The sequence below is a fragment of the Podarcis liolepis genome, assembly GCF_965112155.1.
Source record: "Podarcis liolepis genome assembly, chromosome: 15".
Lineage (NCBI taxonomy): Eukaryota > Metazoa > Chordata > Lepidosauria > Squamata > Lacertidae > Podarcis > Podarcis liolepis.
In genome coordinates, this window is record NC_139566.1 from 12,090,707 (window position 1) to 12,114,374 (window position 23,668).

A 23,668-nucleotide genomic window follows, 5' to 3' on the forward strand; every position below is an offset into this window, starting at 1 on the left:
GCAATGTGCAATTTCTGCAACTGCTAACTAAGGCAATTCCCATGTCAACAGCTTCGGGGTCTAAGGGTTAAGTACACACAGAGGCCCACACTTACTTCAGCGATAACATTTACTGTGGGCAAGGGAATCGTGGCCATATCAGAGTTAATGCAGAATGCAAGCCCTGGCTTGAGGCAAGCACCCTCATATAAACCTTTGGTGCAGTCACATCTAGAGTAACGTTTGCAGTTTTGGCTCCCTCCTTTTTCATGATCCTGGCCTACCTTACAAAGACGTTGTGTAGGGATAGTAAGAACAGAAGAGCCCAGCTGCAGTGGATCAGGCTAAAAGCTGAACGATTGGTATTCAGAAACGTTACTGTCTAATAGCCATAAACATCCATTAATTTTTCTAACCCCCTTGTACAGTCAGGGAATCACAAGAGTTTTAACTACCGTATTTTTTGCTCTATAAGACTCACATTTCCCCTCCCAAAAAGTAAGGGGAAATGTGTGTGCATCTTATGGAGCGAATGCAGGCTGCGCAGCTATCCCAGAAGCCAGAACAGCAAGAGGGATTGCTGCTTTCACTGCGCAGGGATCCCTCTTGCTGTTCTGGCTTCTGAGATTCAGGATATTTTTTTTCTTGTTTTCCTCCTCCAAAAACTAGGTGCGCCTTATGGTCTGGTGCGTCTTATAGAGCAAAAAATACGGTATATGCTTCATTTTGTCTGTCCACTCCTTAATCTTCCAACTTTCAGCTCCATTGCATGATTCTGAGTTCTAGTATTACGCAAGAAAGAGAAAAACTACCCAGGCCCCACCTGCACCAAACATTTAAAGGAGTATTCAAGGAGTATTTAAACAGTCACGTATTCCTTCCCCCCCCCCAAGAATCCTGGGAACTGTAGATTGCAAAATGCACAGAGAGTTATTAGGAGACCCCCCTCACAACGCTACAGTTCCCAGAGTTTCTCCTGAAGAGGGGTTGATTATTAAACCACTCTGAAACAGTAGCTCTGTGAAAGGATCAGGGGTCTCTGAAAAACTCCCAGCATCCTTAGCAAACTGAAGTCAGTTCCCAGCATTCCTTGGTTGGGGGGGGAGCCATGTTTGTTTAAAGTAATACAATACAGCTTTAAATGTAAAGTGCAGAAGGAGCCTGGCCTTAATTTGATTCCCCCTCAATAGAGTAGCGTTATACATCTTTTCTAAGCTAAAAAACCCCAAACCCAAATGTTGTCATCGTTCCTCACAGAGTGGCGGCTCCACCCCCCCTGAACATTTTGGCTGTGCTTTTCTGAACCTTTTATAAAAACAACTGAGGTGGGGCGACCAAAACTGAACAAAGTGTTTTGTGTACATTGCATAGTAAGTGTTAAGTTGTGGGCGAACATATCAGACGACACAGCGATTCTTCCAAAGCAGCTCTTTATTTGTAAGCTGGAACAGAACTGAACTGAGGAGCTCAGTCAGCCTGCTTATATAGAGCTCCAGAACAATGTAACTGTTGCCATTTTCTAAAACTATCCAATCACTGAACGTCACTTTTCGATCCTTCATTTGCATAACTATCTACAGTATCCCCCTGCTGGCCCGGGGTGAGAATTTCAGTACAGAACAGTAAGTTTGTCACATGACAGATAAAAATGATGCTTCAATAACTTTCCTAAGTTTAACGACTTGAAAATAAATAAACGGTCCTGACAATAAAAAGAAACAAATTCTGCATCTTTCCCCTCAACTCCCCCCATTCATTTCCATGCCAGGAAAAGTTTTATCTTGCTGAATTTGCCAACTGTGGCTGCTGTTAAAGGCATGGGAGCTTTGTTGGGGGTGGGAAGGTGGCAACCCTAGCATCTCCTGCAGCTGAACTGCAGCAAGCTCTGCTAAACAATTCTTCGTTTAAATGCTGTGTGTGCACCTCTCGTGCTAGAATCTTCCTCCCTCATCAGTTGCCAACTGATGAGGATGGAAGGGGGCCTAGCCTGCTCTTGTGCATTTTAAAAGAAAGTGGCTCTCCAGAAATAAACAGGGGGAAGTTTTTTGCCCCTTCACCTGCAAACATAATTGGTGCATTCTGCACCAACATTTAAGGCACTATGATGCCACTTTTAAAAGTCATGGCTTCCCCCAAAGAATCCTGGGAGCTGTAGTTTGTGAAGGGGGCAATGAGTTGTGAGGAGACCCCTAGTCCCCTTTCAGAGCTAGCTACCATTCCCAGAGTTCCCTGGGAACTGTCGCGCTGTAGCAAACCTACAGTTCCCATGGTTCTTTGCAGGATGGCGTGACTGCTAAAGTGGCATAAGAACGTTATAAATGCATCCTGTGGATGTGACCATTGGCTGCCCACATTTGGAGCCTGATATGAAGTAGGCAGCACACAAAACACTACCAAACCATTCTACGTTCTAAATCTTATATTAATAATCCAAAAATTGAGAGAACAAGGTACAAGATCTACTACAAAAGCCACAAACAGAAAACTCATTCAAATTGTGTCCAAAAGGGAGATTCAGTCTTTAAAGTTTCTTCAGCCAGGCTCCTGTAGATTTCAGTCTACAACGAGAATTGGCAGCGTAAAAGGTCTTGTCAGCTCACATGAGGCTGGCCAGGGTTTAATGGCTGGGAGGTGAAGGACAGAGTTTGGCTCTAATCTTATCGCTGGACATTAACCTCCAACATGTCAGGTTGACTAATAGGGGCAGATGTGGAAGTAGACAAAGGGGGGAAAACAGTGTCAGCAGAAAAGGAAGCCGGGAGTCCAGGACGTGTAAAGAAGTCCTTAAGAAACTCAGTAGACCTGGTCTGTGGGGGAAACCTGTCAGGCAAACAACTCCCTCCCCATTAAAAAGGTAGACAACAACAACCGAAATCCAAATCTTTGGCGTCTTTCCCTTTGACCTCACATGGAATGTGCAACCGTAGTTTTGCTTGGAGTTGCAAATAAAGGTTTTATGGAGGAATGGTTTAAGCCAGTGATTCTTAAGCTCCACACTTTCGGAATAAGAATTAGCTCGTGCCACACTGAATTTTTTATTGGTAGCAAATACGTTGGGAAACAAAAAGAAACAGCCACTAGCAGTGGTTGATTTAGAACATACGGTAGAACACAAACTACCTTTATACAGTGGTACCTCGGGTTAAGTACTTAATTCATTCTAGAGGTCCGTTCTTAACCTGAAACTGTTCTTAACCTGAAGCACCACTTTAGCTAATGAGGCCTCCTGCTGCTGCCTCGCCACCAGAGCACGATTTCTGTTCTCATCCTGAAGCAAAGTTCTTAACCCGAGGTACTATTTCTGGGTTAGCGGAGTCTGTAACCTGAAGCGTATGTAACCTGAGGTACCACTGTAATAGGATCGTGGGACAGCCAGAAAGTATGAAACAATGCAGCTACATAAGAATCACCCCCAAAATATAATTATAAACAAGCCTCTTACATGTGTACCTTAAGTATGTATACAAACTCAGTGAGAGGTGTGAGCTTGCAGTTTAACTTGATGCTCCTGCTCTCATTTTGAAAAGATATCTATCCATTTCCTGCAAATAAAAACAATTATTTTGGTACTATGCTATGTTGAAATGTTTCTTTGCTTGTCCTTGAACCTTCCCACCACCTCTCCTGCCACACCAAACCCTTTGAGAACCACAGGTTTAAGTAATTTGCTGATCACAAAGCTGGCTAAGGGCCACCCACCAGTGGCGTAGCGTGGGGGGTGCAGGGGGGGCCGGCCACACCGGGTGCAACACCTGGGGGTTAGGGTTAGGGGGCGCAAATCCACGGGTTAGGGGGCGCAAATCCACGGGTTAGGGGGCGCAAATTACTTGCCTTGCCCCGGGTGCTGACAACCCACGCTACGCCACTGCCACCCACACCTGTGTTTCAGGTGGGTTCTGAATCCCAAGTGCCTCCCTTAATTCCCCCTCAGTCTTACAGTGTTTTCCTCCAACTACTGCTGCCCTAGACTTTTCTCCTCTTCAAGTCCAGAGATTTCCCTTTGCAATGGATGTGGCTTTGCTGTTCAGATTTTTCAGGATACAGGGAATCTCTGGGTTTTTGCAGGAGTGGTTCACAGTCCACGTTAGGTAGGGACAGGCCCTAAGATTCAGGCAGGCTTGGGGAATAATACACAACTCTCAAACTGGCACAGCTGGTGTGCTTGCTTCTGTACTCTTTCATCTTGGTCAACTTGTGTACGTTTGCAAAACAAGCAATTTTTCAAAAAAGACCATGCCCAAAGTTCTTCTTCTACTTGGGGGCGGGGGGAGCTGCCCGCTTAAAAGAGTGAGCATTTGTGCTCAGAGCACATGAAGGGCTGGAGCCCAGTGGGCAGGCCATCTGTTTTGCATGCAAAAGGTCCTGGTTTCCATCCTCCAGGTAAGGCTGGGATAGATCCCTTACTGAAACCCTGGATAGATGCTGCCAGTAGACAAGACTGAGCTACACGAAGCAATGGTCTGACTCCATAAATTACTACTTCTTACATCCCAATGTGCTTGGCTGTCTGTGTGTGAGAGAGAAGAAACACTGTATTCTGCTCTGGTCAGACCTCACCTGGAGTACTGTGTCCAGTTCTGGGCACCACAGTTCAAGAAGGACACTGACAAACTGGAACGTGTCCAGAGGAGGGCAACCAAAATGGTCAAAGGCCTGGAAACGATGCCTTATGAGGAACGGCTAAGGGAGCTGGGCATGTTTAGCCTGGAGAAGAGGAGGTTAAGGGGTGATATGATAGCCATGTTCAAATATATAAAAGGATGTCACATAGAGGAGGGAGAAAGGTTGTTTTCTGCTGCTCCAGAGAAGCGGACACGGAGCAATGGATCCAAACTACAAGAAAGAAGATTCCACCTAAACATTAGGAAGAACTTCCTGACAGTAAGAGCTGTTCGACAGTGGAATTTGCTGCCAAGGAGTGTGGTGGAGTCTCCTACTTTGGAGGTCTTTAAGCAGAGGCTTGACAACCATATGTCAGGAGTGCTCTGATGGTGTTTCCTGCTTGGCAGGGGGTTGGACTCGATGGCCCTTGTGGTCTCTTCCAACTCTATGATTCTATGAAACAAACAGGAGACATCAGCGCATAACTATGAAAACTATTAAACACATCAGGATTTCAACTGCAGAAGGGCTCCTAAGCCTTCAACACCTGATGATCAACAGCACCTTCCATCTTGAACTTTACGGTCGACAGGTGAGGCCCCAAGTTAGTGGCTAAATATCTCTGTTTGGTTTTTTTGTCGTCGAAATACACTGCAGACGTCTGATCTCCCTGGAGACCAAGAGATATGACGATACACTGCTCTGCCTCCTTCCTCTTAGTAAATGTTTTGTGCCACTGGGGAAGTGGTAATTCTGTATTGATTTGTTTTGGATGTTGTATGTGATGCCAATAAAGGTTTTACAATACAATACAACAGGGGAGGCCTTGCTGCCATCCGGGGCTGCCCAGTTGGCACTGACCTGTGACAGGGCCTTTTCAGTGATGGCTCCCCATTTGTGCAATGCCTTCCCTACTGAGGTGCGCCTGTCTCCATCACTAATAATTACCAGGAGGAATATGACAGCGTTCCTGTTAACCCAGGCTTTTGGTGGCTGAAGAATACTGTCCCTGGAGGAAGAATTTAATTGAGGGACCCGTTTGCATGAGCCAAATATTCTTATTAGCATAAACAAGAGGGTAACGAACCTGAATCAAGCAGGTGGGGGGAAGGAACGAGGGAGAAGAGGGGGGAGGGAACCCTTTTTGCTTCATCCCCAGCATCGAAAATTCTGGGAAATTGTCCATTACAAACCACCGGGGCTATTGTACATAAACATGGTGGGCACATTCGGCCTGCTTCTTCCGTCACCGCTGCACATCATGTGCCCCTGTGTTTGAAGAGTCGCTGTGTGCTCTTCAGTCCAAAGGCTCAGTTAAGCAATCATCACCCCTGCAGTATTTGACAAAAATAAAATAAATAGATCACCCTGATCCAAGCTGAAATAATTGGAAAGCATTTTTCTTAAAGCTCCAAGTAGCTCCAGGAAAAAAGTATTTTTTTGGGAAAAACAAAGAAAAACTTAATTTCCGAAAGAAAACCACACGGGTTAACAAATCCCAAGCACCACACAATATTAAACATCCTAATCCCAAGCAAAATATGAATGTCAATGAAACAGAATCAGTCATCAAAAAACAGCCATAAAAAATAATGCACAGGTGAAAGTGGCTCCCAGAAGGGGAAAAAAAGGAATTAAAATAATAAAGGAGATGGAGCTACTCCCGTAAGGAAAGGCTGATTTCTTTGGAACTTTTTAGTTTAGTGAAAAGGTGAGCAGGTGGTAGCATAGAATCATAGAACTGTAGAGTTGGAAGAGACCCCGAGGGTCATCTAGACCAACCCCCTGCAATGCTTGAACCACTGACCTTCTGGTTAACAGCCGGGTTCACTGACCCATTGCGCCACAAGATTGAAGTTCATAAAATTTATGCCTGACATGGAGAAAGCAGATAGCGAAAAGCTTCACACTCTCTCTCTCTCTCTCTCTCTCCTTATATAACACTAGAACCTGCAGACGTCCAGTGAAACTGAATGTTGAAAAATGTAGGGCAGAGTCACGCAGCACATAAATTGTTGGAATTCGCTCCCAGGGGAGGCAGTGATGGGCAGCAACCGAGAAGGCTTTAAAAGAAGATTGGGCTGCAAGAATACTTGTATCCAGAAGTTGGAAATGCGAAAAAACACCAACAATAACAGATTGGCAAACACTCATGATAGAGTATTTCCAATTAGCAAAGCTGACCGGAAAAACCAGGGGAGCCTTAAATCAAAAAGTATACGGAGAATGGAAAATATTTAAGGAATATATAAGACTATATTGTAAAAATGATACCATCCTGGCAGAATTGAATGATATTTGTGTACAACAAATAAATGGAATAAACAGCTTGGAGGAATATATGGAAAAAGATATAAAACAAACTGCGCGACAAAATCAAGACAATAGGAAAAGAATAATGAGAACGATTGGAAGTTTTTCACAGAAAACTTTATTGGATAAGACATGTTGTGTAAATATGTGGTTCTTTTAATTGTCTTTTTTTGGTCACTTTTAAACCTTTTTCGACCTTTTTGAGGTGATGAATCCTTTTTCTTTTCTTTTTTGTGTGCTTAATTTTGTTATACTTACCTTACCTTTACTGTATGATTGTATTTTAAACTAATAAAGATTTATATTTTAAAAAAAGAAGAAGAAGATTGGGCAAAATGATGCAGGCGGCTATGGATGGCTGCTTGCCTTGGTGGCTCCGTGGTCAGAAGGCAGGTGCTTCTGAATCCAAGGGAGAGGGCTCTTGTGCTCTGGCCCTGCCTCCGAGGCCTCTGTTTGGCCACTGTAAGAACAGGATGCTGGACTAGATGGACCCTTGGCCTGATCCAGCAGCCTCTCCTTGTGTTCTAAGGAACCAGAACTTGGTTCTGAAATTCTGGTTCCTTTTTTGACACAGCAGGGCACGAATGTAAGTTTCTTTGCCCTTGCACTCCAAAATAAATACTGGGTTTCTGAGCACAATTCAAAGTGCTCGTGTTGACCTTTAAAGTTCTAAACAGCCTCGGTCCAGTATACCTGAAGGAGCGTCTCCACCCCCATCGTTCTGCCCGGACACTGAGGTCCAGCGCCGAGGGCCTTCTGGCAGTTCCCTCGCTGCGAGAAGCCAAGTTACAGGGAACCAGGCAGAGGGCCTTCTCAGTAGTGGCACCCGCCCTGTGGAATGCTCTCCCATCAGATGTCGAAGAGAAAAACAACTACCAGATTTTTTGAAGACATCTGAAGGCAGCCCTGTTTAGGGAAGCTTTTAATGTTTAATAGATTATTGTATTTTAATATTTTATTGAAAGCCGCCCAGAGGTATAAATAATAAATTATTATTATTATTATTATTATCATCATCATTATTATTATTATATGGGTTACCTTGCAATCTGAATGTGGCCCTCAAAGCCTCTCTGGTTCTTATGACTTTATTTAAGCAACACTTCCTGGCCTCTGGCCTCACCATCTGGCAGCTCCCTCACTAATTGCTTGTGATTTTAGAATTGTAGAGTTGGAAGAGACCCCTCCCTAAGGGTCATTTAGTCCAACCCCCTGCAATGCAGGAATATAAATGTCAATAAATAAAATTACTACAACCCTCCCTTTTTTTAAAAGCATACAATACTAAATTAACATCCACCAAAAGATTAGAAGGCACTTTTAACTAAAAGCGCTCGTCCTGCAATCGCATAAAAAGGACACGTTGTCTCCCACCCAACTAAAAGATGAACACCAATTAGGAACAAAATCTCTGGGTAAGCATTTACTTCGAAGGGAACCCGTTGCGCTCAGTGTGTGCGGAAGTTTGCAGCCCGATCCAATGCATGCCTACTCAGAAGGGATCCCAAGTAAGATCCCAAAGTAAGCATGGATTACTTTTCCTCCCCAAGGAGCCCAGATGGAAGAACATCTGGAGAGCCACAGATGTCCCTGATTTAGCGGGTTGAAGCCACAGCGGCGCTTTCGGAATGTTGAATGGAAGGAAGAAGGCGGCGGCAACATTTTCACCCAATCACAGAACAGTTCCGGGCGGGGGAGAAGGAAACAACAACAGCGATTGCAACATTCCTTTCCAATCACAGCCCTTGTTTGCTTCCTCTCCTCCGCGCGCGCGTGTGTGCGTGTTGCGTGCCCGTTTCAAACATGGCCGCTGAAAGCACATGTTAGGCTTCAACCGCTGAAAATCGCTTCCTGGAAGAGGGCGGGTGGGGTCAAGGGGGGCCCAAGATGGCTGCCCCCATCAAGATCACAGAGTGGGTTTCTTCCTAGAGTCTAGTTTCTGGCTGATGCCCCTTATTTCCCCACCACCACAAGCTTCCCCCCGCTTTTTGCCAGGACGCTGCCTGCTGTTTTGCGTGCGTGTATGTGCCCAGTTATCCGAGCTTCTCCTCCTGTGCATGTTCCAGATCTTGCTTTAGAAGCCTCTCGTGAGCATCCAAAACATGCACTGACAGGTTTCCCCCTGCTCAGAACCCTCATAGCCTTTCTCTTCCTTTGCAAACCCCGCAAACCAGGTTCCGCTTTATGCGGCTGACCTGGCAAGCTTCTTGTGAAACTTCGTTAACTCGTTGGCAATAAATATCCGAAGAAGCGAGTTGTCCTGGGATGTTGGGAGTGGTTATCATGGCTGCGGCTGCGGGTGATAAAGCGCTCCTCCGCTTAAAACCCGGCGTTACTCTCTTCTTTTCTTTAAACTGAGAGGCAGGAAGTGGGACGCAAGAGTTCGTATAAATAGATTTCTACCTTAAGAAGCAAACGAACGCCAAACCAATGGGCCAAAGCTAAGCTTCTTAGCCCGGTTCTAGAGGGCCATGGGGAACATGCTGTCCCCTCTGCCTGGGCTGCGCCGGGGGGCGCATCGGAAGGAGCCGCTTGCTAACCCGGGCAGCTTCGATGAGCTCCATCGGAAATGCAAAGGTAAGCCGTCGTTTGCTCATCCCTCCTCATCCCTCCTCAAAGCTCTCACCTTTCTCATGAAGCCTTTGGTGCAGGCAGCCCCCTAGTCCTCATGAAGGTCTATTGCTGGGGTGGGGACAAATGCTGCCGTCCAGTCTGCTCTGTTTGGCCCTCGGACTTCTCTGCTGGCCCCCACCCTGCTCTGCACCCTCCTTGAGTAGTTTTGTGTGGTTGCAGAATGGCCATAGCTCTGTGGGTGGAGCATGTGCTACGCATGAAGGAGACCCCTGGTACAGTCCCTGGCATCTCCAATTAAAAAGGACCAGTAGGGGAGAGGAAAGGAAAGACCCATCCTGAGACCCCAGAGAGCTGCTGCCAGTCAGAGCAGGAGTCGCTGCACACTTCCAGACCCCATGAAGCTTTCCCTGTTGCCCGCATGATCTCCCTCTTCATTCCTTCCCCACGGCTGAAATTCATGAGAAATTCATTCATACCGAACCACAATGACTACTTATAAGGAAGATTCCTATGTTCCTTATAAGTAGTGCCTCTACACAAGGCAGCTTTCTACCTTTGAAGGTGACTCAGAAACTACAACTAATCCAGAATGCTGCAGTTAGACTGGTGACTGGGAGCAGCTGCTGGGACCATATCACACCGGTCCTGAAAGAACTACAATGGCTCCCAGTATGTTTCCAAGCATAATTCAAAGTGTTGGTACAGAACTAAATAGCCTCGGCCTGGTATACCTGAAGGAGCGTCTCCACCCCCATTGTTCAGCCTGGACACTGAGGTCCAGCTCCCAGGAGCTTCTGGTGGTTCCCTCCCTGCAAGAAGTGAGGTTACAGGGAACCAGGCAGAGGGCCTTCTCGGTGGTGGCACCCGCCCTGTGGAACGCCCTCCCATCAGATGTCAAGGAAATAAATACTATCTGACTTTTAAAAGACACCTGAAGGCAGCCCTTTATAGGGAAGGTTTGTTTTTTTAAGTACTGTACAGTGGTACCTGTACATATGCTTCAGGTTACACACTCCGCTAACCCAGAAATAGTGCTTCAGGTTAAGAACTTTGCTTCAGGATGAGAACAGAAATTGTGCTCCAGCGGCACAGCGGCAGCAGGAGCCCCATTAGCTAAAGTGGTCCTTCAGGTTAAGAACAGTTTCAGGTTAAGAACGGACCTCCAGGACGAATTAAGTACTTAACCCGAGGTACCACTGTATAATGTTTTTCTGGAAGCCACCCAGAGTGGCTGGTGCAACCCAGTCAGATGGGCAGGGTACTACTACAACTACTACTACTAATAATAATAATAATAGTAGTAATCCTCTAGAAATGTGTCCTTGAGCTATGATCATTCCTCTTGCTTGCTGGGTGGAGGTTGGAAAGATATGTGCATGCAGAAACCTCTCACTTTATGTGGCTGCAAAACAATTTTGCCTTTGGACAATTGACTAGCTTTTCCATGTGCTCACAAACACTTCTATCGTTCATAAAGGGACTTCTATCATCCATAAAGGCATAAAGGGAGTTCAAGGATGCATTCCAGTCAGGCAAAAACGCTCAAGGAGGGGGTGAAGCAGGACTCAAGAGGGGTGTGGCCTGGGGAGAGGGCCAAGGGCCAGGTAGAGAGGACTGGAGGGCCGCATCTGGCCCTTGGGGCTGAAGTTCTCCATCTCTGGTCTAGGAATTCCTGGATCATTCATATTCTTCATTTTGTAAGCTTAAATACTGCTTTTGTCTCTCTTCTCCCTCCCTACCTCTGTTCCAGAAGTCTTCCCCCAGCAGACAGAAGGAGTCAAGCTTATCATTAATAAATCCCTCACCAGCCATTTTCAGGTGGGTACCCTTGCCGCTATTAATCATGCTGGCTATTTTTAGTCATATAAAGTGGAGAAATGGGTCCAGCTCCCAGGGGAAGCACTGTGGTGCAGCGGAACAGCGTCTGGTTTGCAGGCAAAAGGGGGAAGTGGGAAATACTGTTCAATATTTACCATATTGCTCCCTGTAAGGTGTAAGGGGAGGGGTAGTGCCGCTTTCTGGGGCAGTTTTTGTCCACCTTTAGTTCCCAGCCTGCACTCAAATCTCACCTGTGGCTCCCAGAAGCTGACAGCATGCGACAGCGGCCACACCCTGGCAATGGTTTCAACTGGCTGGCTAAACCAGGTGAGGGGAGCCGGTGGGTTTCAAACCCTCAATGTGTTAGGGGCTTCCCCTGCACGCGAAGACCGGCTCTGAAGGATTGAGTAGATGGGACAAAGAGTGGGTCCAATGGGAGAAGGAAACTTCTGATCCTAAAGCTCCACTATCTTCGGGAGAAAAAAAGCGATGGGGTAAACCTTATGGAAATCCCTAAGACGGTTGGGTTGCACCTTTTACGCCTCCCTCCAGCAACTCCTGCAGCCAAGCTGGTGCCAGACGTCTCGTTTTGCTTTCCTTTGGACCACATCAGCAAGGCAGAGAGGAGGGTCTTGTTATCTGGGCAGCCCAGGACCCCCATACACACTGCAGAGACTTACACCCTGGGAGACCACATCAGTGCTGCTAACGCAGTGCTTAGACTTCACCCCTGGAGGTCCACTCCATTGTCTCTCGAGACAGATGGATGCCAACAAAAAAATAATTCGCCTAGGGATGGATTCCTCAAAGGAATTCTCCAGAGAGTTTCTTTTTGGAATAATAGGGGGGGGGGGGAATCTGTTTTTTTGCTGATGGATGGGGATCTCCATATAAGGTTTCTATGTTTGCCATTGCAACCCAGCGAACCCGATAAAATTTTACTGTACAACAGGTTCTGTGTGAAGGGACCGCCTATTCTAAAACATACTTCTGTGCTCCTTGTATTTTTGTGCTGACCAACGGTGGCACCCAGTCTTAACAGATCCCAGAGCTCCCAAACCTGGAGTATGAGCTGTCTACTGGATCATGGTGTTCATTTCTCAAAGACGATAAGACTCTCTTCCATCAACAGAGTGCATCTTTTTTCCTTCTTCCAGGTGACCCATACTATTCACATGAGCACAATTGGACAATCACATTATCATCTCAATACAACGTATGTGGGAGACCAGCAGTTGAGCCCCACGGAAGTGAGCAAAGCATTTATTTTTTTCCTGGGGGGTGGGGTTATGACAAGTGGGGAAAGTGCTGAAAAGAGCAACATGGTTCTAGATATGTGGTCTTAGGGGGGTTGTGAAAAGTGTTGATAAAAGTTTATTTTTAAAAACGATCTAGGAGTTGGAGCAACTCCCCTGTGAGGAAAGATGACAAAATTTGGGCCTTTTTCCTGATTTAGAAAAGATGTGAAAAGGGGGAATGGGCATGATGGAGAAAGTAGATAAGGAGAGGCTCTGTCATGATGCTTAGAATCACAGAATTGTCAAGCTGGAAGGGACCCCGAGGGCCATCTAGTCCAACCCCCTGCAAGGCAGGAATCTTTTGCCCAAGGTGGAACTTGAACTCAGGGTCATTCCATGAAGCCACAGGTTGCCCAGTCCCCCAATTTTATATTTTATTATTATTTGCTGCTGATTTGAGAATTAATTTTATTGTGTACTATTATATTCCAGTCGATTATTGAATATTACTTTTGAAGTTATGTTTCCTTATGACTTTCTGTATTGGATCAGATTACTATAAGGTGTGTATATTTTTTTCCTGTAAGCCTCCTTGTGTACTGAAAGGCTATATACAAGTTAAAAGTGAAATAAATATCTTCTACCCAAAATTCCCACTCCCTCAAAGAAAAAGCTGCATCTCTTTCCTTCCTTCCATCCTGCTTCTCAGTCACCGCCTCTGCAGAGGCAGAGATGCTTCCAGAATGATACCTGGCATGCACATTTGCTCACCCCGACGCCATCTTGAATAAGGTGGAAGGAAAAAATGGCAGCATCTATGCGCCATCTGTTCTCTTGAGCATGGGTTTCTAACTCATTCAGTCTTCCTTCCTTTGAATGCCAGTTGCTGGAGCACACAGGTGGGGAGACTGTTCTCTAGCTCAGGTGCTGCTTTGGTGCTAAATTTCAGTGCTTGGCGATGGCGAGACGAGATGGGCCATTGGTTCTCCTTACCTTCTCCCTGCTTCCATCATAGGCCTTCCCAACACTCATTGGAGACATTAATAATGCTGGGAGCCTCAACGCTCAGGTGCTCCACCTACTGGCTGAGCGGATACGGACAAAAGCTGTATTCCAGGTAAAAACTACACAGGGAGTGTTTGGGTCTGAGGCCAACGGGCTTGAAGGCAGGATCTTAATGCTTTCGGTATTGCCAGGCTGAAAACTCATCAGTGTATATTTTTGTGAGTGTTCGATGGCAAGCAACAGGCCTATGCAACGGTTAATTTTTAAAAAAACTATCCTATCTCCCCCCCCCCCAGGGACGCGGGTGGCGCTGTGGATTAAACCACAGAGCCTAGGACTTGCCGATCGGAAGGTCGGCGGTTCGAATCCCCACGACGGGGTGAGCTCCCGTTGCTTGGTCCCTGCTCCTGCCAACCTAGCAGTTCGAAAGCACATCAAAGTGCAAGTAGATAAATAGGTACCACTTTGGCGGGAAGGTAAATGGCGTTTCTGTGTGCTGCTCTGGTTCGCCAGAAGCGGCTTAGTCATGCCGGCCACATGACTCCGGAAGTTGTACGCCAGCTCCCTCGGCCAATAAAGTGAGATGAGCCCGCAACCCCAGAGTCGGTCATGACTGGACCCAATGGTCAGGGGTCCCTTAACCTTTTTATCTCTCCCCCTACCCTGTTTTTAATGGCATTTTACACTATGTATATTGTTTATGAATTGGTAGTATGCAAATATTTTTATAAATAAAAATGAATCCTAAATAAAGAAATTCAGAGGTGGCATCTCACACGCCTGTGCGGCTTTGTCACGTTAACAACGGCATCCTGTCTGAGAGGTTGAAGAGGCTGCAAATCAGGGACTGGGAACCTGGGGCCCTCCAGATATTGTTGACTGGGGTTGATGGGAATCGGAGCCCAGCAGCATTTGGCTGGTAGCTGTTGGGGCTGGTAGGGCGGAAGCCATGGAGCCCAACAGTGGGTGGCGCCAGAGCTAAGACAGGCAGAGCCAAATACCGTAATTCTCGTTTTGCCACCACCCTCCTCCCTGCTGTTGAGTTCTGTAAGTGGCAACACTGAGACTAAGGAGGGGGGAAGCTGGCAGGCCATAGAGTGGTACCTCGGGTTACAGACGCTTCAGGTTACAGACTCTGCTAACCCAGGAATAGTACCTTGGGTTAAGAACTTTGCTTCAGGATGAGAACAGAAATCGTGCTCCGGCGGCAGCAGGAGTCCCCATTAGCTAAAGTGGTGCTTCAGGTTAAGAACAGTTTCAGGTTAAGAATGGACCTCCGGAACGAATTAAGTACATAACCAGAGGTACCACTGTACTGTCACCTTCTGGACTGGTGGTTGGTAAGGCAGGCAGGTGGCAGCTGGGGGGGGGGACACAGACGAGATGGGTGGGGCAGTGCCCCATTTGCCCTAATGGACCAGCCTCTGCCAATTTGTGGTCCCCCATCCCTGCAGCCCTGACCTGCAGTCCCTTGGGAGCTTTTGCATGTCTGAGAACTAGGCTGTAAACTCGTTTTGAGTAATAGTCCATGCCCAACCCTGTTCCCGCCCCCCCCCCCCTTTTTGTGTTCCAGACTCAGCAGTCCAAATTCATGACTTGGCAGTTTGATACCGAGTACCGGGGAGATGACTACACGGCCACCCTGACGCTGGGCAACCCTGACTTGATCAGCGAGTCGAGTGAGTGAGTGCCCGTCTGCCATCTTGGCAACCTTTTGCAGTTGCCGTAGGCTTGTTTGCATCCTGCCCGCCCCTCTTTGAAAAAAAATAAATCTTAGTTCTTTGGTTGGCAGCTTGTCCAGGAAAATATACAAATGTGTGTGCGTGCGCATAGATAGATACAGGCAACTCTCCATTTATGCAGTGGTTACGTTTTGAAGCACCACACATTTAAGTGAAATCACATATATTGGGAACACAACTGGGAAAAGCCTGCAAGCGCCACAGTTGCTGTCTCCCAGCCTCCTTCCTCAAACTCCCAACTCTCCATGGGCCTCAACGGTCAGTGCAAAGGCTCATGGGATTGCACTTGCTTGTGGGATTGCTAGGCGCTGTTTTGTGCCATTTTTGTGCTCTTTTGGGGGCCGTTTTTGCCCCTTCCGGGTTCACGTGATGCACATGTTCGTGGTCACGTGTGCCTTGAACGTGCGCAAATGGAGAGTTGCCTGTACAAATGTAGAGAGCAGGCAGAGAGAGAGAGAGGCTGACATAATGGAGAGAGAGGCAGGCAGGCAGTGAGAGGGAGCCAGACCCTCTGGATGAACGCAGAATAAATAGGACACCATGCAGAGTTTCCCAAATGTGCGTCTCCAGCTGTTTTTGGACTGCAATTCCCATCATCCCTAGCTTGCACGGCCACTGGTCAGGGATGATGGGAACTGTAGTCCAAAGACAGCTGGAGACCCTAGTTTGGGAAACCCTGGTGTAGTGGTTAAGAGCGTTGGACTAAGACCTGGGAGGTCTGGGTTTGAATCCCCCCTGGGCACGAAGCTCACTTACGATACGACATCTTTATTGTCATTGTCCCATACAGAACAACGAAATTGAAAACGAAATTGAAAACACCAGACATTCAAAAACCAACAAGCCTGCTATCCCAACTATCCCAGCCTGGTTAGCCCCTAAAAACTCTGATACCCCATAATTGAATACAATATGCTCACATAGAGACTACCTTCCACTGCATTTAAAACCAAAATCGCATTTGGATAGAAACTGTTTCTCAGGCGGCTAGTCCTAATCTTGTAGGTCACCTTGGACCTGTCAGTGTCTTTCAGCCTAACTTAACTCACAGGGGTTGTTGTGAGGTTAAGATGGGAAAAAGAAAACCATGTAAACCACCTCAGAGGAAAAGGTGGTAAATAAACGTAGTAAAAAAAGAATGAAAAGACGTTTGGAGGCCTAGAATGGGAGGGAGCCCCCAAGACCAATGTTTCCCTCGAATGACCACTAGAGGGGGCGACTCTCCCACAGCTGCTGTGTTGCTTAGCAACCAACCCTAGAGAAGGATGGAGTTTCTACCATGTAATGTAGGGCCTGCTAGACAGTGAGAGGTCCTATGTCACCTGGTGGCAGCTTCTAACATGGGGCAAGAACATCATGGCTTCTTTGTGGCCTACAGTGATGCCTGGAGAGGGGTGGAGTAACAGCCTAGCAGTTGCCCCCCCACCCCGGGTGGGACAAATTTGCATCCGTCCTCAACTCCTGACTAGTGTGTTATTTTATTTCTTTATTGAATTCCTGTCCCACTCTTCCTCTCCCAAGGAGCCGAGGCAAACGGATTTGCACAATTTTAAAATGGATTAATATTCTACAGCCTTTTGAATTCATCTGTGGGAATGGTGGAGGTTATTGTTTCGCTGTTTTGTTTTACTTATTTTTCATGTTTTTATCCTGTTTTTGCTCTGTGAACCGCCCTGATATCTTAATGAGGATATAGAGTTAATAAATAAATCTAATAAACAAATAAAAACAAAGATCAAGCAAAAACATTCTGGAAGAAAGTAAAACGTTCTTAAAAACAGCAACAGTTGAAAACCTCTCAAAGCAGTTCCAGGTAAAAGCATTCTAAAAGCAGCCACAATTAAAAACATCTTAAGTTTCCATTAAATTTCAGCATTTTGAATGCTGGGTTTGGGAACAGGCAAATTGCCCTGGATAACTTGAATGAACTACTGAACGTTGTTGAAGGTTGTTTCATTAAGGGACAGACATGAACTGGAATGAGGTTCCTTTTCGGACATGATGAACTTGAACTAGTTCCTTTTTAAAATGAACTTCCCAGGCTCTGCTCAAAACTCTGCCCAAGCCACAGCCCTCCCTGGCCCTGCTGTCCCTCCGCCTAGGTGTTTCTGCCTAGCTAGATCATGCCCTTGAACTCTGATAATGCTTCTTGGTTTGCCTGGGTGGAGGAGACAGAGATGTGTTTGTGTGTTTAGAAGGTTGCCTCCTGTGCAAAGTACAAATTTGCATGCATTGCTTTGTCTACTTTGGCCTCTGGCCTGCCCGTCGCTGGCATGTGACAGCTCTTGGGAGGTTGCCTTCGGACTAGAAAAAGTTCCCTCTGTCCGTGCTGATGGACCAAAGTTGGTGTGACCTATAGAGCAGGCATGCGGAACCTTTGGTGCTGGACTACAACTCCCATCAGCCCTAGCTTCTTTTCCAACCCTTCTTTGCTGCTCACAGTAAAAATACTTTTTTTCTTAATTTATAATACTTTCCCATCCATTGCTATTTCCATTGACTCTGCATGTTCAATTCCTGCTCAGACTTTTTTCTATTTTCCCACTTAATCAAGTAGAGCTAATCTGTCCATATAAATCATTAATCGTAATTTTAAATCCTATTTCCTCAATAACATCCTCTCATTCATAATATCCGAGTTTTACAAACCTCACAAACATCCAGAAAAAAATCTCCTAGTCTCCCTTGTTATGCAGTTCCCTTTTCACAAAACAGACCGGTCACTATCTACTTTCCCAAGTTTAATACACTTCCCTCCCATTATTCACAGATTTTATTTGTTTCTACTTCCATCCGCCCTGGCCAGCATGGCTAGCGATAAGGAAAAAATTGGAAGCTCAGCAAGATCAGGAGGCCGAGAGGTTGCCCATCTCTGCTGTAGCTGCCCCAACACTTGGTTAGCTCAGTCTAAGAGGGGACACAGGAAGCTGGCTTATACTGAATCAGGCTGAGGCGTTCTCAAAGTAAGGAAGGATTGAACTCTGATTAATAAGAATACACACAGAGGCTTGAACCAGCAAGACTCTGGGAAGGGTGCGTATAATAATCTCTCTCCCTCTACCCCTCAGCCCAGGTCGTTTTATTCACAAAAGAACTTTTTACAGATAGTTCGTAAGAACCAATCAGATTTCTTCTGAGTATTTCAACAAACCCCACCTGGGGACAAAGTTAAAATACAAACACTAGTTAGGCATGCATACTTTTGGGTAAATGAATAAAAACTACAAAGGAGTGAATTCAGCAACCCCGGAGGTCATAAACAATCAATACACATGATAAGAAGGATGGCCAGGAGGACAGCAATCATTATCACCTTTATGTGAGACCTGTTTCCTGGCCCTAAGATTGACATATCAGAAAAACTACAGCAAAGAAACTGCCCACTGCTGTCTTTGATGACCCAGGACGCCTGCCTGTCTGTGTACGTGACTGGTCAAGAAAGAGAAATGGAACAGGGATGCAGAGGTGTGGATTGATCAAGAATCATATCAAAATAGTTTAAACCCAGTCAACACAATGCTTTCATTGCTGACACAGATGGCTTACTCTATACTTGCTATAATTCCTCATAGCAATCCCATCTGATCACTACATCAGGCCACAGGTCCATCTAGCTCTGTACTGCCTGCACTGACTGGCAGTGGCTCTCCAGGGTTCCAGGCAGTGATTTCTCCCAGCGCTGCTCTGCCTGGAGATCCTGGGGATTGGACCTATACGCAAAACAGATGTGCTACCACTAAGCCACAGCTCGTCTCCAAAGGGTGTTGGTTGTTTTGCAGCTGCATTCAAGCCTTTTTTGGGGGGGACACACACTGACCTGCTCTTCCTTCTTTGCAGTCATTGTCGTGGCACACTTCCTGCAGAGCATCACTTCACGGTTAGTCCTTGGCGGGGAAATGGTGTACCACCGGCGGCCGGGGGAAGAAGGGGCCATCGTCACGCTTGCTGGGAAGTACACAGGTTGGTTTCCTTTTGCTGAAGGTCTGGGGCGTGACTCGAGGGGCAGGCGCTGGTCCCCCACATACTTGGCCTCCATTTTCCATCATGGTTCTTCAAAGAGCAGCTTCTTGATATTGCCCGATTTGGCATCAGATGCGATCGGCATGAAAAACCTTCAGCCCTCCAGGTGTTGCTGAACTACAGCTCCCATCATCCCTGGTCCTTGGCCATGCTGACTGGGGCTGATGGGAGTTGTAGTCCAGTCAACATCGGGATGGCTAAAGGTTCCCCACACCTGAACAACAGCACACAGAGCTGATTGAAACACTTGCAGAAAGGCTCATTTCTCAGTTGCCCTCAGACTTTCCTGTTTTGGGATGTGGCAGGAAGAAGCCTGCATGTCCAAATGCTTCTCTGTGTCAGAGGCTTAGTATCAAGGGCAGAATCAGTTTATGGCTGCTAATTTTTTCCCTTCTTCCTTTGCGTCTGGGAGATACAGCGGTACCTTGAGTTAAGAACTTAATTCGTTCTGGAGGTCCGTTCTTAACCTGAAACTGTTCTTAACCTGAGGTACCACTTTAGCTAATGGGGCCTCCCACTGCCACTGCGCCGCCACCGCCCAATTATTGTTCTCATCCTGAAGCAAAGTTCTTAACCCGAGGTACTATTTCTGGGTTAGTGGAGTCTGTAAGCTGAAGCATCTATAACCCGAGGTACCACTGTACTGTGAATAATCCAGCTGCAGACACACACACACACACACACACACACACACACACACACGAGAGCAGGGATGAAGAAACCTGTGGCCTCCCAGGTGATGGCCACAGCCACACCATACCTTTAAAACACTACTGTACCTCTTCCAAACAGTCATGTTTAATTGCTGGCACCCAAAGAATCTTGGGAACTGTAGTTCGCTAAGGGAGCTGAGAGCTATTCCCCTCACAGAGCCATAAATCCCAGGATAGCTTAATAATCAACTCCTCTTCCCAGGGAATTCTGGGATGTAGCTAAGCGAGGGGAACACCGGGGGGGGGGGGCACCTCCTAACAATTGTCAGCACCCTTAGTGAAATAAATGTGTTTTACTTTCTGAAGGAAGGTGGAAGGAGAGGCAGGGAAAAAGATCTACCCTCCCTCCTTTTTTCCTAAGGATTCTACTCTCCCTTCCTCAAAACAGCAGCCACGTCTGACAGCAGATACTGTGGTGCCTCGCAAGACGAAAAGAATCCGTTCTGTGATTCTCTTCATCTAGCGGTTTTTTCGTCTTGCGAAGCAAGCCCATTGACGGATTAGCGGATTAGCGCTATTAGCGGCTTTTAGCAGCTTATTTGCTGATCGGATCAGCTGATAAGCGGCTTAGCGGCTTAGAAAAAGGGGGGGAGGAAAAAACCCCCGCAGGAACTCGCAAGGCATTGTCGTCTTGCGAAGCAAGCCCATAGGAAATTCGTTTTGCGAAGCACCTCCAAAACGGAAAACTCTTTCGTCTAGCGGGTTTTCCGTCTTGCGAGGCATTCGTCTTGCGGGGCACCACTGTATAACGCTTCAAGTGGAATCTTGTAGCCAGGAAAACTGCGTTAAGAAGTGTCTGCGTATTCTTAACACTCCCCAATCTGGCACACTGTTAGCCAGGAATAGAGACAGGATAGAGGTGTTGTTACAAAGATGTCATTAAGCCACACAAATCTGCTCCCCCCCAAAAAAACCCTCACTGGGGTCCATGAATTTCAATGTGTTCCTTTGTGCTGTGTGTATTTCCCCCCTCTTTTCTGTAGCCCTCAAATGGATAGCCACCCTGAACCTTGGCTATGGCGGGGCTCACGCCAGCTATTATCACCGTGCCAATGACCAGGTGAGTCAAAAAGGAGTTTCTTTGGCGCCCCCGCCCATTGTCCACTTTTTTTTTGGCCAAGTCTGACCTCTTGATTTCTCCCCCTCAACAGATCCAGGTTGGGGTAGAATTTGAGGCCAACACTCGGCTGCAAGACACGAGCTTTGCCTTTGGATATCAGCTCACGCTGCCTCAGGCCAACATGGTTTTCAGAGGTGAGCGAGGGGCTGGGACCCCCTCCCTGTGCGAGGCCAGAGTGTGATCAAATGCCTGAACCTTCCTGCCACAGGCCCTGCTTCCCATAAGCCCTTCCTTCATTCGCCATTGCCTGTCTTCCTGTGACAGGATAGTACGCACCCCAGAAACGATCTCTTTCAGCTGCTGCCTTCTGGAAGAAGGTATAGGGTGATAAAGGCCAGGACTAGCCGCCTGAGAAACAGTTTCTATGCAAATGCAATTCTGGTTCTAAATGCAGCATAAGGGGTCTCTATAGTATAGTGTATTTTAAAGTGGGGTTTCAGAGTTTTTAGGGGGTTTTGAATGTTTTATATAGTTTTTATGTAGTTTTGTAGTAGTTTTATGTAGTTTTGTAGTTGTTTTATGTAGTTTTTCAATTTCATTGTTCTGCATGGGACAATGACAATAAAGATATCGTATATCGACAGGAAATGAGTTTGGCAGGGATAGGGAACCTGAGTTCCTGTCTGTCGTGAGCCCTGTGGAGGTGTCATGGGGGGGGGGGACGGGACAGGAACATCCTGAGGAGATGAGGGGAAAAGAAACCAGGAGGTTGCAGCTAGATGACCCCAAGCAGCACGAAGAGGACAAAATTGGGGCCTCGAGAAATGTCTGAGCTGGAGGAGGAGGGCTGGTGATTGAGAAGCCAGGAGCTGAATCCCAGGGAAAGGTTTAAGCAGATTGTCAGAGAGATGTCCCATCTTGGAAGTCTTCCCTGAGTGTGAGGCTCTCCTGAAGCCAAGCTTGGGGTCTCTCAAGGCCATCCAGCGGAGCCTGAGAAAAACTGGCCAGACTTTTAAGAGCGGAGATAGACTGCATCTCAGCAGCTTGCTTGAGAAGTTCCGGCAGTGGGGAATTGTAAACTGGGTGGCTGCTATTGCCATCTTAACTTGGGGGTCCCCCACTCCCCTGAAGTTCAGGTGGCCTTTACCAGGAGCTGAGTCCCTAGTGTGACAGGACCTCCCCTGTGAAGGCCGGCTAAAGTCCACCCTGCTTTCTTCGACGCACCTTTTAAAAACCATACAGTTCAGACATGGTTCTCCCTCCCACCCGCCCCCTCTCTCTCTCTCTCTCTCTCTCTCTCTCTCTCTCTCTCTCTGTGTGTGTGTGTGTGTGTTTTACCAACCAATCTTTATGGATGTTATAGTTAATAGGGTTGCCATATTTCCAATATCTCACCAACAACAAAATGAAGTTTTGGAGCTATTTTTAAGGAAATTCACCAAATTTGACACTTCCAACACGGGTTGCCCAAGTCCGGATTTCCCCAGACATTGCAGTGATTTCCACCTGGACACTGTTTCCGAGTGCCATATGGGAAATTCCAGACATATGGCAACCCTATTGTAGTAATACTATATTTTTCCATAGGGCCCTGCTGCCTTATTATCCTTTTTTTAAAAATAAAATAAAATCCAATTACAGTTTGTAAATATTTAAACCTACACAAAATGTGCCCCCTCTTTCCTTTTCTAGGTTTCCTGGACAGCAGCTGGTGTGTGGGGGCTGTCCTGGAGAAGAAGCTCCCCCCTCTGCCCGTCACCCTGGCCTTGGGCGCCTTCCTCAACCACTGGAAGAACCGGTTCCATTGCGGCTTCAGCATCATCGTGGGCTGAGCGCCCTGAGGACCCACCTCTCTCGACTGCGCCAGGCAGTAGGACTTGATTTTGCGAAGCTGCTTGGTCAGAGGGGACCCCCGTTCTGTCCGCGTGTCTGTGTGTTTTGTGTGGGCAGAGCGGGGCACTTCACCACAGACTTCTGCAGTGGGGCAGCGATGATTTGGGGGCCCCAGCATCCTCTCAGCGTGCCTGCATCACAGCCCTGCCTTGAGGAGGTCCACGGATTGTTATTTAAATTTTTTTTGTCTCCAGAAGGACATTTAATGTTATTGGTGTGGCAGCGAGGGAGATGCGCTCTCCTCCGAAAACATGACCATGTATTGTTTTCTTCCAGATCGTGCAAGGCATAAACTCCACGGCAGGTGTTATGGTGTGGGTGACGGGGCACGGGGGCTCGTGGAAGGATGGATGCCTTCGTTTGTTGGGGCTTGGAGGATGTCAATCATGGCATTCCCTTGAGGAACTGGGAATCGATGCCATCACTACGCCAGTTCTGGCCCCAAACTCTGAATTTTGAAGATGGTGGCATGCATGTGGGCATTGTGCCACTCCCCTTGCCTGGGACTGTGACGAGGGCAAGGGCTGTGGCTTCTGTGTAGTGATGGCTTGGAATATACAATTAAAATCATGCTGGGGACATCCCACCCCCCCCCTCAAAAATGTGTGTCTTGTTGGTGCTTATTTGGGGGACCTGCAGGAAGGTTTGCCTGTGATGTACAGTGGTACCTCGGGTTAAGAACTTCATTCGTTCTGGAGGTCCGTTCTTAAC

At 47.0% G+C, this 23,668-nt stretch overlaps 1 protein-coding gene across 2 annotated transcripts; it reads left to right on the forward strand.

Moving 5' to 3' along the window:
- The first annotated feature begins 8,737 nt into the window (after window positions 1-8,737).
- TOMM40L (translocase of outer mitochondrial membrane 40 like) lies at window positions 8,738-23,559 on the forward strand. Of its 2 annotated transcripts, none has more exons than XM_083477647.1 (9): window positions 8,738-9,471; window positions 11,219-11,286; window positions 12,444-12,536; window positions 13,540-13,641; window positions 15,103-15,208; window positions 19,109-19,231; window positions 20,988-21,064; window positions 21,156-21,258; window positions 22,757-23,559. In XM_083477647.1, the coding sequence occupies exons 1-9, from the start codon at window positions 9,366-9,368 to the stop codon at window positions 22,894-22,896; spliced, it is 918 nt and encodes a 305-aa protein (XP_083333773.1). In that variant the 5' UTR covers window positions 8,738-9,365; the 3' UTR covers window positions 22,897-23,559. The 2 variants fall into 2 exon arrangements, with proteins under 2 accessions (XP_083333773.1, XP_083333774.1); XM_083477648.1 differs by having other exon boundaries at window positions 11,222-11,286.
- The last annotated feature ends 109 nt before the right edge of the window (window positions 23,560-23,668 follow it).

Excerpts from the sequence above, each read along its gene's own strand:
- TOMM40L (XM_083477647.1), top strand. The coding sequence starts at position 9,366 with ATGGGGAACATGCTGTCCCCTCTGCCTGGGCTGCGCCGGGGGGCGCAT. Across the intron at positions 11,287-12,443 it reads CCCTCACCAGCCATTTTCAG|GTGACCCATACTATTCACAT; the intron begins GTGGGTACCCTT and ends TCCTTCTTCCAG. Across the intron at positions 19,232-20,987 it reads GCTTGCTGGGAAGTACACAG|CCCTCAAATGGATAGCCACC; the intron begins GTTGGTTTCCTT and ends TCTTTTCTGTAG.